Raw genomic sequence first — 14,094 nt, forward strand, 5'->3', positions numbered from 1 at the left:
GTTTGAGGACTTTTCTCAGTACTTCCAGACTGTCTAATGGGTCCAATTACTGTTTAGTAAATGTAGTATTAAAAATGTAAATGAGCCATAAGAACATGTGAGATAGAAAATAAGATTGTATAGACCCCTTTCACATGACGTATGCATACTTAATTAGGCAGCCGCGTGCGCGGATCCGGTTCAAAACAAAGCCTGTTTACCTGGCCAAGGTGTGATATTGCAAGCACATATTACGCTAAATATGCCTTCTTGTTGTGCTGTTGGCTGTCAGAATCGTAGTAAAGCAGATGATACGGCAGCTGTGACAGCGACCAGGTGGAACTTGCTTTGTTATCGCGGCTAAACGTTTGGTTTACTTAATACTGATTTTCGCGTTCTCCGGAGCAGTCGTTACGTTGATATCCCAGTTCCTGCTGATATACTGGAGAAGCCCTGAGCCCGTTAGCAGGACAGTGCAGTATGTCAAAGTAGTGCCTGATAACGCATTGAAGGATTACTTTAATACCCAACATGCCGAACCAGGCCAGCAGCAACAGGACAGCACACCATCTGCTGCATCCAAACAGCAAGAGGCCGTGTCCGGCAGGCAGCAGGAGGCAGCAGGAGGCAGCTGTCAGCGGCGGCAGCCCCAAACAACAGCCGCCACCGCCTTCTCAAAGCGAGCCCATTGATGCGGCCAAAGCCGAGACGTGCAATTTCCTAAACGCTATCTTTCTGTTCTTGTTCAGGGAACTCCGAGACACCCCAGTCGTGAGACACTGGCTCACCCATTAAATTAAAGTGGAATGTGGAGGAGCTCCTGCACGGGGTGTGCGCGTGCATACCTTGTGTTAGTAAACACTGCAAGGGGTCTATTCCAGCTGGGAATTAAAAGTTGGTATTTGATTACAGCAGTGAATCATCAAGGGTCAGGCTAACTCCTGATCACATAAAAATAAAGCTTTAATATAAATTTGACTCAGAAATAATGACTGAATAGTGCAGTAATCAGGTTTTAAATGTGAGGTTTTATCCTGTAAAGCAGCGTTTGTCCACACGGTGGCAGCATCACATAGAGCAGCTGTTGATGTGGTTTTGTCTCAAAGGAAACTAAAACACTGATTCCGTCTCCAGTGTAATGAACACTTCAGTAGATTTAGACTCATAGACTGTATATAAAGATGGACGGAGCATCTGGTTCCAAAATTGAAGCCCACCCGGAAGTGTCAAAAACTTGCAATATCACGCCTAGGGTTGGCTCCAAAAAGCTTTTGCTCCATAGACCCCAATTCATTTTTGGAAAAAATTTAATTTGATAGACGGATGTTCTACAGCTCAGGATTTTTTTCCCGTTAGTTTTCATGGTCAAAATGAGAGACCAGGTGGCCGATCTTAAAATAAATCAATACTGAATTTTAAATAAATCATTAAAGTTGGCGGAGCCAGGGGGCGTGGCTATACTTGATTGACAGTCCCATTGACTGGTCCTGCCCCCAGTTGCTCTCCGGTCCAGTCTGTTTGATGACGCTTTTTACGTCACTGGCTCCAAAAAAATCCAAAATGGCGACATGGAAGTAGCAAAATCCGGGCTTCATTTTTTAATTTTTTTTATTTTTATTGTGGCTTCATTTTCTCGGCGTTGAAACCAACGGGTGACATCACAGTTAGTTTACGCCTTTTTAGACTGCTGAAGAGCACCACCTGCAGGCTGCTCAGTTCATTACAGCCACAGGACCAACAAACAGCTCCTTGATGTGCTGAAGCATCATGAGACATTTGCCGTCAAACTAAATTAATTCTATTTTTCTTTTCTCTTCTGGTCTGAATTGTTCAGCATCTCTCACTTGTCCCTTCATCTGTTGTCCTGAGACACTGGAGTTGTAATGGTAACCATAACACGATCAAATGATAATTTTCTTGTCATGAGAAAGGAATGATTGAATTAACTGTCATTAACTTTTAAAACTCTGACTAGTTAACAAATTCACACGCACACAACACACATTTACAGTTTTTCTTCATTTCTTTTCATCTTTTATCTTCAAACTATTCACTCTACTGATATTGATAAAAAGTAGTATTCCATCTTTTTGTCAAAATTGTGGACCTGATCTGATTTTTGCTGATGAAGTCATACTATACTAGTATAGTATAGCATAATATTGTATAGTATGTCATAGCATAGTATATCCTAAACGTAGTATATCGTAGTATTGTATAGTACATCATAGCATAGTATAGTACTGTATATCGTAGTATTGTATAGTATATCACAGTGTAGTGTAGCATAGCATATGATAGTACAGTGAAATTAGCTACAGAGACCAAAACAGTTTTTGTTAGACTCTAAACATGTTTATGTCTGCTGTAAAGTTTAACCATCTGAACACCAAAATCTGTTGTGAGTTTTAAATTAATGTCATCTGAACAACCTAACATGGAAAAAAAAAAAAAGCAAAATGACACCATCTATCAGAGCCAGAATTGTAAAACAGAAATAATCACTGGCTTTGTGCCAAAAACACAACCAAATCTGAGCTTTAAAGTGTGATTATCTCATCAAAATCACTTCATGCTAGAGACATACATTTAAAAAAAATGCCAAATTTAAAATACTAGCTCTAACTAGATTCTGCAGAAAAACACACACAAAAAATTCTCCTTGGCACAGTCCTAAAGCCACGACCGATGTAGCTATGACCAACAGTCATGTGACAAAAATTCAGAGTTTTCAGCTGAACTGCAGGCAGTGTTTACAAATAGCAGAGAGAATAGAAATACAAGCAGTAAAATATCTACAGTATGTAGAGCTGCCTTTATTTCCCACTGTTGGTAACACCTGTGGACACTTGGACATGTTGATTCCAGTTTGGTTTTTTTCCATTTTGTAAAATAAACATTGAGGTTTTTCCTTTTTTGATGATTTTTGTCATTCCGTGTTATTCTGCAGAGAAAACATTTCTGAGTATTCTCTCTTTCTTCACAGTTGTTCTGTTTTCACAGAGGTGCAGGACTTTAGATTGCAGTGAAAAATAAGTCCACAGTGAAGAAAAATGTAACGGAAGCAAAAACAACAACAGAGAAACTGCTGGTTGTAGTTCAGAGATCTGAAATGAAGGTTTGTGGGGATTCACTTGCTTTTGGAGTCTCAAGTGATCATTGAAGGAGCTGCAGTTTTTGGCATTTATGGTCAGACGGTACTCTAATGCTGAACCAGCGCTGTGCAGAATGGTCTGACTTCTCCTTCGATCATCATTGGGGAAAACTGCTGTTTTTTCGCTTCCTTCTTTAAACCAATCACAGTCGTATTTGCACAGCTAAGCTCAAAATAGTAATGGTAGAATTGTTTCAGTGGAACATTTGAACAATTGCAGCTGTCAGACAAGAAGTGGAAAAAAATAGCCAGTCAGCGTTACTACATGATCCTAATCCTCTGCTAAACTTTATATTTTCAGTGTGTGTTTTGAAAACAATAACATGTAGAAAGTGGAGGAGGATCTGAAATCCCACGTCAAGACATGAATAAACAGAAAAATGTGAACGTTTAAAGAAGCACAAAGTGACACAGATTTATTTCAAAGTCCAATGGCTTTATTTTATGTATATAGATTTGTATATATTTATATATATTTATATATTATATATATTTATGTAACAACTTTTACTCAGTTGCTTGATTATCATCTTTTGTTCAGCTTAAGTTCAAAGGACATGACACTAAGACCAAGGCATTCCACATGATCATATCTTACAAAAGAGTAAAGAAAACATGAGTGTGTGTGCAGCTGCGTCACACACACTCATACATACATCAGGTGTCGTGGTTCTGTCTTTACAAAGAACTGAAAGCGGAATCGGACGAAGCAGACGGAGTGAGAGCACGAAGGGGGAGAAGAACGCGAGGAACCGAATGAACCGCCGGAGCCGAACTGGAGGATTCTGTTGCATAGATTGAAGCAAACAGGAGGAGGATGTGTGACGGAGACAAGGTGACACACACACTGAGGAAACACAACTCCACTGAGCCAACACACACACACACACTCACACAGACACTCTTAACGTTCAGGGAAGCACAGGAAGGTTTATTTTGGCTCAAGAACAAATTGCTGCTGAGGATCAGAGTCCGCTGACAGGACCGAAGACGAAGAGGTCACGGCCTCTGGAATGTCTCAGTTTGGCAGACATTTGGTCATAAATCAGTGCTTTGGCCTGATGGTGGCGCTAGATAGAAACCTAAAGGACCACCAGAGCTTCTAGCCTTAAATCATAATGCCACTACAGGAAAATCAGGATATTTTGTTGGAGAATCACAAAAGTTTCTTCCAACTTTTAGAACAATTTGCTCAACAGACGTCCAGATATTTTTGCTCGGAATCAAAAGTCTCGACCTTTTACACCACAAAAAGTTATCCAAATGTCAGGACAATCCAGTTAATATAGCTGGATTTAGCCCAAAGCAGTCCAACACTTTGAATCAAATTTTGAAACAATCCATCCAATAGAGATCGGAATATTTCCCTCAGGAGCTTAAGTGTTGAACTAATAGTAGCAATATAAAGTTATCGGGTCCACTGTTGGAGATTTGCAAATGTTTGCATTAAATTTCAGGACAATCCATCCAATATGGATTCAGATATCTTATTTCTAGACCAGATCAGTCCATCCATCCATCCATCCATTCTCTATGATCGCGGAGGTGCTGGAGCCTATCTCAGCTGACTCAGGCGAAGGCAGGGGACACCCTGGACAGGTCACCAGTCTGTCGCAGGGCTCCAAATCAGTCCACGTCTTTAAAAAAATGTTAGAACAATCCGTCCAACAGAGACTGAGATGTTTTGCTCAAGACCAAAGTATAAACATTGTAGTGGCACGAGAGGATAGTCAGGATACTTTGTTGCCGCATATTTCTTCCAACTTTTAGGACAATCTGTCCAATGAAGGTCACGATATTTTGCTCTGGACCGCAAGTGTTGGCGTTGCGGCAACACTGGAGGAAAGTTGTCCAGAGACACTGTCTGAAAATCATTAACGTCTGCTTCAAATTTCACGTTAATCAGCAACCAAGAGGTTGAGACATTTCATACAGGACCATGAGTGTCAACCTCACCGTGGCACCTGAGGAACTTTAAGATATATTTTTTAAAAATTGTGGGGTATAAAGCGTGGGGTCGGATATTTTAGTCTGAACCATACGTCAGAACAATCCGTCCAATAGAGGTTGAGATGTTTCATTCATGACCACAAGAGCTGACTCATGGTGGCACCAGAGGAAACTTGTCCAGACATTTCGTTGGAGAATCGTGAATGTTTGTGCCAGACAATTCTTTGAATACAGGTTTGAGTATTTTAGTCTGGACCAAAGTAGTAAACTTCTTTGTACAAAATTTGTAAACAATACATCCAATAGAAGTTGAGATGTTTTGCTCAGGACCTCAAGTGTTGACTTTTCCATTAGTGCCTCCACAAGCAGAAAAGTCAGCCGGGTATGATGTTGAAGAATTGCAAATGTTTGTTCCAAATTTCAGGATAATCCTAATCCTGAACGTGTACAGATATTTTTCCAATTTCAGGACAGTCCATTGTGTAGCTGTCCAAATATTTTCAGAACTTTAAGTGCAGACCTCGCAGTGCCACTGGAGAAAAGCCATGAAGATACATGTTAAAGAATCGTGACTGTTTGTGCCAACTTCAAGGCCAATTCTGTCCAATAGATGTTGAGATCTTTCATTCGAGACCAAAGTGTCTCAGTATGTCACCTCGTGAGGACACAACAGTAAAGTCAGGACACGTTGATGAAGAGTTGCGAATGTTTCTTCCAACTTTTACGATAGTCCGTCCAATAGATGTCAAGATATTTTGTTTAGGACCAAAGTCTCAACCTCGTGGTAACACTGCAGGAAAGTCAGGATGCATTGTCATAGAACTGTGAAGGTTTGTACCATATTACAGGATCATCCATGTGGTATGGGGTCGGATATTTTAGTACGTACCGAAGCGCTCCACCTCTTTGTACTTAATGTCACAACAATCCATCCAACAGAGAGCAAGGTATTTTACTCAGAACCACAAGTGCTGACTTACACTATCACCATACATTTTTAGAGAATCACGAACGTTTGTGTGAAGTTTCAGGATAATGAATTTAAAATGTGTTCAGACATGTTAGTCTGGACCAAAGCGGTCCACTGCTTTGTGCTCAAGTCATATCAAGCTTTGCTCTTGTCAAGCCATCAAATAGATGTCCTACTAAGGACTTGAAGTGTCGACCTCACAGCAGCACTGGAGGAAAGTCATTAGAATACGTCAAAGAATTCTCAATGTTTGCGTCAACTTTAACCGCAACGGATTTCAAAACAATCCATCAAATAGAGGTCACCAGTGACAACCTTATTTCAGAGCAATCGAACGGTACACAAATAAAATAAAATATCAACACACACATCAGATGGAACACATCAGTTCATAAGACCGGGATTTTTAAAGATTCCATTACATTTTACATTTAATTCAAGTTTAATTGTTCCGAACAGAAAAGTCTGATCGAAGAGATGCTCATTGTTCGTAAATCCGTCCTGTTTAGCAACAAATCTGACTGACTGAAATATCTGAACACAAACAAAACATCCTCACAGCTTTCCTCTGGTGCCACTACAAGATCAACGCTCGTGGTCCTGAGCAAAATACCTCAAGTTCTACTGGACAGATTGATGTGAAATTTAGCACAAACATTTTGACTGAAGGGTAACAACTTTGGCTTTTAACAACAAAGAACTCCCGGACCTCTAGACTCAACATGCTGCACAATAATGCAACTTCTTTTAAGCCTTAAACAGTTAAAGTAAAGGATTTCTAAAGCTCATTGTGTTGGGATCAGAAAACAGAAAACATACGAGCTGAGGAGTTAATGAGGATAAACAGCAGCAGTCATGACCTTAGTGTCCGTTTAATCCTGTCAGCGGCTCGTCTCGCAGATTTCATGCTTCATGCACTTTAATGTGAACACAACTCATTCATCTCCACTGAGATGAAAAACTTTAATACTGTCACTTTGTCACTCGTTTCTTCTACAGCCCAATAAAAAAATCAAATAAATGTTGCATCAATAAATACTACACACATCCATACATATTTATAATGTTCAGTTGTGTTATAGTAAAGTTTGTGAATAAAACTGCAGCAGATTAACTCATGTTTCTTTGCTTTGAATTAATCTGGATTTGAAGAAACTTTCCTGACAATTCTCGTTTTTTCTCTGTTAAGATGGTTCTTAGTTTAGAATTCACCTTCTGATTGTTGTAAAGCTTTACAGCAGATTTGTCCACAGAGGGGAGACTAAACTGTGTTTCTGTTCAATTTTAGAAAGAATTTAAACCAAACTTCTGAAATGTCACAAAAACTTTAGAAAAGGAAATTAATTTAGAAGGTGGCACTGTGGGCTACGTGGTTGTCATTAACAGAGAAGACAAAACAGTGACAAAACTGTGTCATCTACAAAGAAAAATAGAGAAACATCCTTAGGAATTGTTTTCAATCTGGAGACCTGTAATTAGTGTTTACTGTCAGCTGGTGTTTCACTGCTGGAAATGTTTGCCAAATTTTAATCTGTCACGAAGCTCAATGACTCTTTTTTTTAATGCTTTTGATGCTTTCAATGAATTTAGTCTTTAAGAGGTTCTAATGCTCTTTTAGACTTTTTATGGTCAGATCTAAATGTCACATAACAACAGGCAGGTAAATTTGTTTCTGATAAGTCTAGAAGACGGAAAGGGCTGGATATTTTACTGGAACTCAAACAAATAGACGAAATAGCTGCAGATTTACTTTCTCTAACTTCTGAGTCAATCTCAGATGTGAAAATGTGTCACATGAAGACAAACTAAATATCTTGGGTGTTTAGGGGGTTTTGATTGATTTTCTGATCCTTAAAACAAAAAACTTCAATGAATGAAAGAACAAAGTGGTGAAAGTGGTTGCAGCCTTACAGTTTACAGATGAAAACTAAACATCAGATGGACAAAGTGAACCTCTAAATGATACTACAGAGATTCATCAGTGATGGTGGGGCTCCGACATGAACACAAACACTGAACAGGTGATCGACTGACTCCATTATCTTCCTGATTCTCAGAGAAGCAGCAGGATAACGGATGGATGAATGTGATCGGTGAGATGTTGACTCCTGCAGAGCGAACGCCTACCTGAAGCTCACGTTTGAGGCAAGTTAACCTTCGTCTGCCTCCTCCTCCTCCTCCTCCTCTCACTGCACAGCTGAATGGTGATGAGTTCAGGACAGTCTGTAAATCTGAGTGCGGATGAGGCAGCGGGGAGGTGGATGAGATCTGTTTAGTTTCTGGACAAAATGAGATGACGGAAAAACCAAAAGAATAATCTTCATCTTTCATCAATCCATCCACCAGAAGTCACACAGTTTTAATTTCCTCAGCGTGTTTCACCTCACAGTGCAAATACATGTGTGTGAAGTTGTGTGTTTAAGATTCATTTGGAAAACAAGTCAACATTTGGGATGTTTCATTCCGTACTAAAACATGCAGAACACAGAACATTGAACACATATACTGAACAGTTAGTTTTATCCAAATGCAGTTTTTTTTCTTTTTTTTTTTATCTCTTTTCGTACAGAGTGGCTTTAGGCTACACAGAACACGACGGAACCAATCGCACCAGGTTGGACATATTGCTTTAAACCACCAAATTTGTATATATGTCATGCATGCCACATAGATGATATTATGTTTATACAAAAATAACACCAACGCCTATTACTGTGTATCATAGTAATTACAGAAAAAATCTTTTTCAGTCTTTTTTGCAATGAAGTTCAACTGAGAAACCAAATATATCTATATATTTATATCCAATATGTATATGTATGTATGTATATATATATATATATACACACACACACACACACACACATATACCAGACATAAATAGATAGATATAATATATAAATATATAGATATATATGTTAAGTGGTTATGACTTTTCCAACTGTGATATTCCAGTTCGTCTGAACCATTTTTATTGGTGGATTTTGAAGTCGATGAGAAGGTTCTTCTGAGAAAGGCAGTGCTCTGAAGAAGAAGCAACGCAGTCAGAATGCAACTGTGACCGGACAAGAAGTGAGTTCCTTCTCCGTTCAGAAGTCCTGACGGCAAACTGAGATCTTACACAGTCCACAAACCGGAAAACTAAATCCATGTGTAGATTTTCAGTCCGCTGCTGAGACCTTTTATTGGTGACGTGGCTGAAACTAGAAGCACAAACAGGTCGCAGAGTCTCTGATGGCTGCACTGAGCGCTGGCCGGGAGACATGAGGGCAACCAGTCCAACCAGTCCAACCAGTCCAACAGACGGCCGCCAGAGCAGAGGACGATCTGATCCAGGTGAGGGGAGGCAGGTGTCATAGAACAAACTTGTGCAGAGAAAGAAAAGAGAACAGACTTTGGCAGAACATTGTTAAAGCTAAGCTGGGTGGTGATTGGCTGATTGCCCCCTCTCTCCCGGTTCCCCGGCAGCTTCACTTCAGTCACTTATAGGACAATATTTACACTGTTCTGAATCTGGGAGCTCAGCAGGACGACACATCGTCTGGACGCTGCAACAGTCCCGCACTCTTCCTGGGAACAGTTTCTAAAACTGTCAGTCATGTTTAAATCAGTGATGAATCTTACAGCTGCGTCCTGTCACAGGCTCCGCCTCCTTCAGCCTTCGCAGTTTTATATTTCAATATCAGGAGTTTGGAATTTAGATGATGCAATCTGTGGTTTGGTCCTGGCCCCGGGTGTGTAAACACGTCATTTAACAGCTCACTGCAATTTATACATTTAAAAGGTCAATACCTGGACTGTGTCATCAAATATTATCTTAAAATACTAGAATTATGGCAAATAATACACAGGGGGACTCAGAGACAGAAGTCACTGTTCGGGGGAGGTGATATCTGTTCCTAACAACCGTGATCTGACCTGAGACGGGAGCGACGGAGGATTCATGTTACCTTCAGTGCACGAGGGTCGATCAAATAGTTCTGAGACTGTTCATGTTGCATGTGCATCATCAGATTTGTCACCTGGTGATTTCTTTCAGTTCCCTTAACTGGGATTCAAGTTTGATTGTCGCTGTTTTTGATTGTTTAAAAGGTGCTAAAGGTTCTGGACATGTTTACAGTGAACATTACAACTGTTGCAGGAGCACTTGGAGCAGAGAATCACTGCACGAGGACATTACTGAGACAGGGATTGAGCTGAATTTCTATCAGGTTTGGTTTCTAGTTTTTATAGGAACAGTCTTGTAAGTTTTCAGTCAACCCTGGTACTGCTCTGATCTTAGATTCTGGATTCACTGGAGCTGGAAAACAAAGCTTGTTGTGGCAAATGTGCACAGATTACCTTCTCAGGTTTGGTTTGAGACAATGGAAGGTTACTGTGGAGAGGGCCCTCATTGGCCACGCCCCTCAGGAGGAGGCGGAGCCTAAGGCAGGATGCAGCTCTGATCCTTTTTAAGTCGTCAGCTCCGACACCTGGTGGCTTGAACACAGCATCAGTCCACTCATTCAAAGAAATCAGTCGTCGTAGCTTCAAAGTACAGAAACAAACAAACCCAGAGGTTGGATAAATAATTAAACACTCCCATTTAATGTTTGATACAGTTAACTGTGTTCATGTTGCTGAACTCTGATGGAACTGGATAACTGTGAAATCACATAGCCTGTAGTGTGCCACAACATCTTAGATAAAGTGTTATACTCATGTAAAAGGGGGCTGATGGGACCAGATTGTTGCAATTCCAATTGAACGGTCAACAAGAAGTAAACAAGTCACTGCAGGTTTCTGAGCCCTAACATCAGGTGACCAAGACGACACACGTGGCATAAATATTCAGAGAGCTGTAAAAAGACAGAGTCCACGGTAGATTCATCTCATTCATGTACTGTACTGTCACCAAACTCTTCAGCCTATACATATATATTCATATATCTCCAAAATATTAAAAAGTACTTAATATAAAAATACAGAAGAATTGTAAAAAATGAGCAAAACATTGAATTTTATATGAAAACCATGCAAGAAAGATTCCCCATTTAGTTAAATAGTAACTCTAAGATTCAGGAAAGCAAGGGAATGACAGGGAAGTGGTCGGATGAGAGAAGCGCAGGCGAACTGCCACCGACTCGCTTTTCATGTAAACATTATAGAGGTCCTTTAAACTTGGTTCGGCAGTGACGACTGAAGATTTTCTCCTTGTATTTTGGTCGTGTTTGGAGTAAAGGGCCGGGGGAGGAGGGGGAGGGTGGGGGTGAGAAAGTCCAAAGGAAACCTCGATAACAATGAGATAAAAAACAATACAGACAACCTATAAAATATGGCTCTGAGTTACATAGAAAAAGCTCATCAGAGGGGAGAGGAAGAACCAAGTCGTGACAAAAAGTTGGAAATATGGCAGTAGTAGCACATTACTTCAATACCGCGTCCTAGTTCATAGAGAGGTTGATGGCTGCTAGTTGGACTAAGAGGGGATTAGACGCATCACCGCTTCTGATTGGAGGATGGTTCCTTCTTCTTTTAAGACAGTAATCTGCAGACACAGTGGATTTAACTCTACAGGCTGACTGGTGACATCGTCAGTCTCCCATAAACCTCAGCGCGGTTGCGATGCCGACGCCTGTCAATCGGACACGGCAGAGTGGAAAATGGCGGTGACAGTAATGAAACGCCTTCGCTGCTGCTGGCCGTGTGATGTCACTGACAGCCGATGCCGTTTCTGTTCATAAAATCCGACAGACGAGGGAACATCAGAAGTGGTACTAAGATTAGTGTGAAACACAGGCAGACGGTCCGGACGCCGCTCAGAGCTCCGATTACGTCCCGACTGAGACCCGAAACAGACTCATCGAAACTCAAGTGTTCAATGTGTTTAAACTACACGAAGGTTTGAAAGGCGACACATGAAAGAGATGAAAGAAACTTGAAGCCTCAGCTCCATCCTTGAACTGGTTGGTTCAGAGTCTCGCTGTCTGGTTCTTATCGTTATATTCGGCCTTCAGAGTAGAACAGGCAGTGAGTTGACTGTGGGGAGGCAGTGGAAAAACAGGCGTCCTTTCTTGTTGTGGCCTCGTTTCACCAGAGCTACCTGTGTTGCGACACCATTGGCTGCCTTTTGTACAATCTGAGCAAGGCTGTAACAGGATGAATGATTGTACTCGCCAACAGTGAAACGCTCAATATCAATGAACCTGTTTCTGTCCTGTTGTGCTTCAGACAAGAAGTTTACGGAGCTCTGAACAAACGCTGCTGCAGATGAACACACATGGCAGTCGAAAGAGTATCTCAAATATTCATTCCTAAGTTTTCATGCGACGCAACACGAATGAAACAAAACATGCATCCTACTAGAGGGGGAACGTGAACCACACTCTTGTTTCCTACTATCCATGGCGGGGAGGGGCAGAGAACCCTGACTGGATGAGATGAGGTCAGACCGCCACTGAGCAGAAAGCGAGATCTCTGGACACCGCCGTGTTCGCGGTTTTTGGGTCGTAAACATCCCGTCCTTCCACATGCAACACAGCAGCTAAAGAAAAACCAACACGTACAGACACGATAAAGGGGAGAATATTGGTTTAACCTTGAAGACTGTAGTGTTGACACATAAAACATTCTCAGAAGTTAGAATCAACCTTCAATTAACATTCGTTGAACATTTTTAAAACAAACAACAGGTGAACATCTAAAAAAACAAAAGGTTACATTTTTGCATTTGCCTAAAAATCTTCTGAACACCAAACCAGCTTAGAGCTGTGTTGAACAGAACTTATGTACATCAGAATCACCGCACGCTTTAAAAAAATTCGGTGCCGTTTTTCAGAACGCAGGAATGAAGCGAATACAGAACACAACATGCTGCCGTGAGTCCAGCAAAGATCGAACCCAACGAAGTTTAAAAGCTTTTCAAAAAGGATCGTCAAGTAAAAAACAAAACAAAACAAAAACAGATGAGCGAGGACAGGCCTTTGGCTGTGGAGATGTTGGACTCCACCTTCTACTGACTGACTGTGTCCTGGTGGCGGAGAGACAAACTTACAGGCAGAGCGACGCCACAGTCAGTATGAAAGAAACACAACGTGGCAGGAATGACCGAGGGATGGAGACGAGGTGAAGCAGAATGAGGGGATGAGCAGAGTCATGACTTCCCTCCTCAGGGTGACAGTTCGGTTGGTGGATGACAGATGATGCAGATGAAGAGGAGGGAGGAAGAGGAAGAGGAGGAGGAGTAGGAGGAGGAGGGAGGAGCTCAGTTGGATCACTCGGAGCTGAGGGGGAGGGCGCCGGGCGACTTTCCGGCTCCTGTGGCCCCAGACGAGGAGCTGGGGAGGGGGTCTATCTCATCTCCGATCTCCTCGATGGGGGAGATGCGAGCCTCCTCCTTGGACAGGGGCACAAACTCAGGACTTGCCATGAAGCTGTGAATGGATCGGCGGGACTCTGGACTCTCTAGCCCTCCTCAGGGTGACAGTTCGGTTGGTGGGTGACAGATGATGTTGATGAAGAGGAGGAGGAGAGAGGAGGAGCTCAGATGGATGACTCGGAGCTGAGGGGGAGGACGCCAAGTGGCTCTCCTCCTCCTGTGGCCCCAGACGAGGAGCTGGGGAGGGGGTCTATCTCGTCTCCAGTCTCCTCGATGGTGGGGATGCGAGCCTCCTCCTCTGACAGGGGCACAAACTCAGGATGGGCCATAAAACTGTGGATGGAGCAACGGGACTCTGGGCTCTCCAGCCCCTCGTACAGGGAGCTACGGAATGCGTTCACCACCTTAATCTGCAACAGAGAGAACAGACCTTAGCAACACACACAGACTACATCTTCATAAGAGTGATGTCAAACAGGCAGCAGGGGCTGATGGGACATGTGGCGGTCGTGAGTCTGAATCTGGGCAGGGAAGTGCAAAACCACAAAACACAACATCAACAAGTCAAACAGCCAAATGAGAGCGTGGTGAGAAAAAGATCACAAAACAGCAGATTCATTCCATCAAAAACCAGTCAGTCTGCCCCCAGAATCAGCTGACTGTTAACCCTTTCATGCATGAATT

General features: G+C 42.0%; 1 protein-coding gene across 5 annotated transcripts in view; it reads right to left on the reverse strand.

Annotated features, from left to right (window-relative positions):
• Positions 1-3,548: 3,548 nt before the first annotated feature.
• Positions 3,549-14,094, reverse strand: part of LOC110964790 (plasma membrane calcium-transporting ATPase 1-like) — a 144,963-nt gene continuing 134,417 nt past the window's right edge. For 3 of the 5 annotated variants that reach the window (XM_051948138.1, XM_022213624.2, XM_022213623.2), the window contains one exon: positions 3,549-13,820. In XM_051948138.1, the coding sequence (XP_051804098.1) occupies positions 13,575-13,820 (246 nt within the window). In that variant the 3' untranslated portion in view covers positions 3,549-13,574. The remainder of the gene's footprint in view (positions 13,821-14,094) is intronic. The other 2 variants (XM_022213626.2, XM_022213625.2) reach the window with 1 other exon arrangement.

The sequence above is a fragment of the Acanthochromis polyacanthus genome, chromosome 5, assembly GCF_021347895.1.
Source record: "Acanthochromis polyacanthus isolate Apoly-LR-REF ecotype Palm Island chromosome 5, KAUST_Apoly_ChrSc, whole genome shotgun sequence".
Taxonomy (NCBI): domain Eukaryota; kingdom Metazoa; phylum Chordata; class Actinopteri; family Pomacentridae; genus Acanthochromis; species Acanthochromis polyacanthus.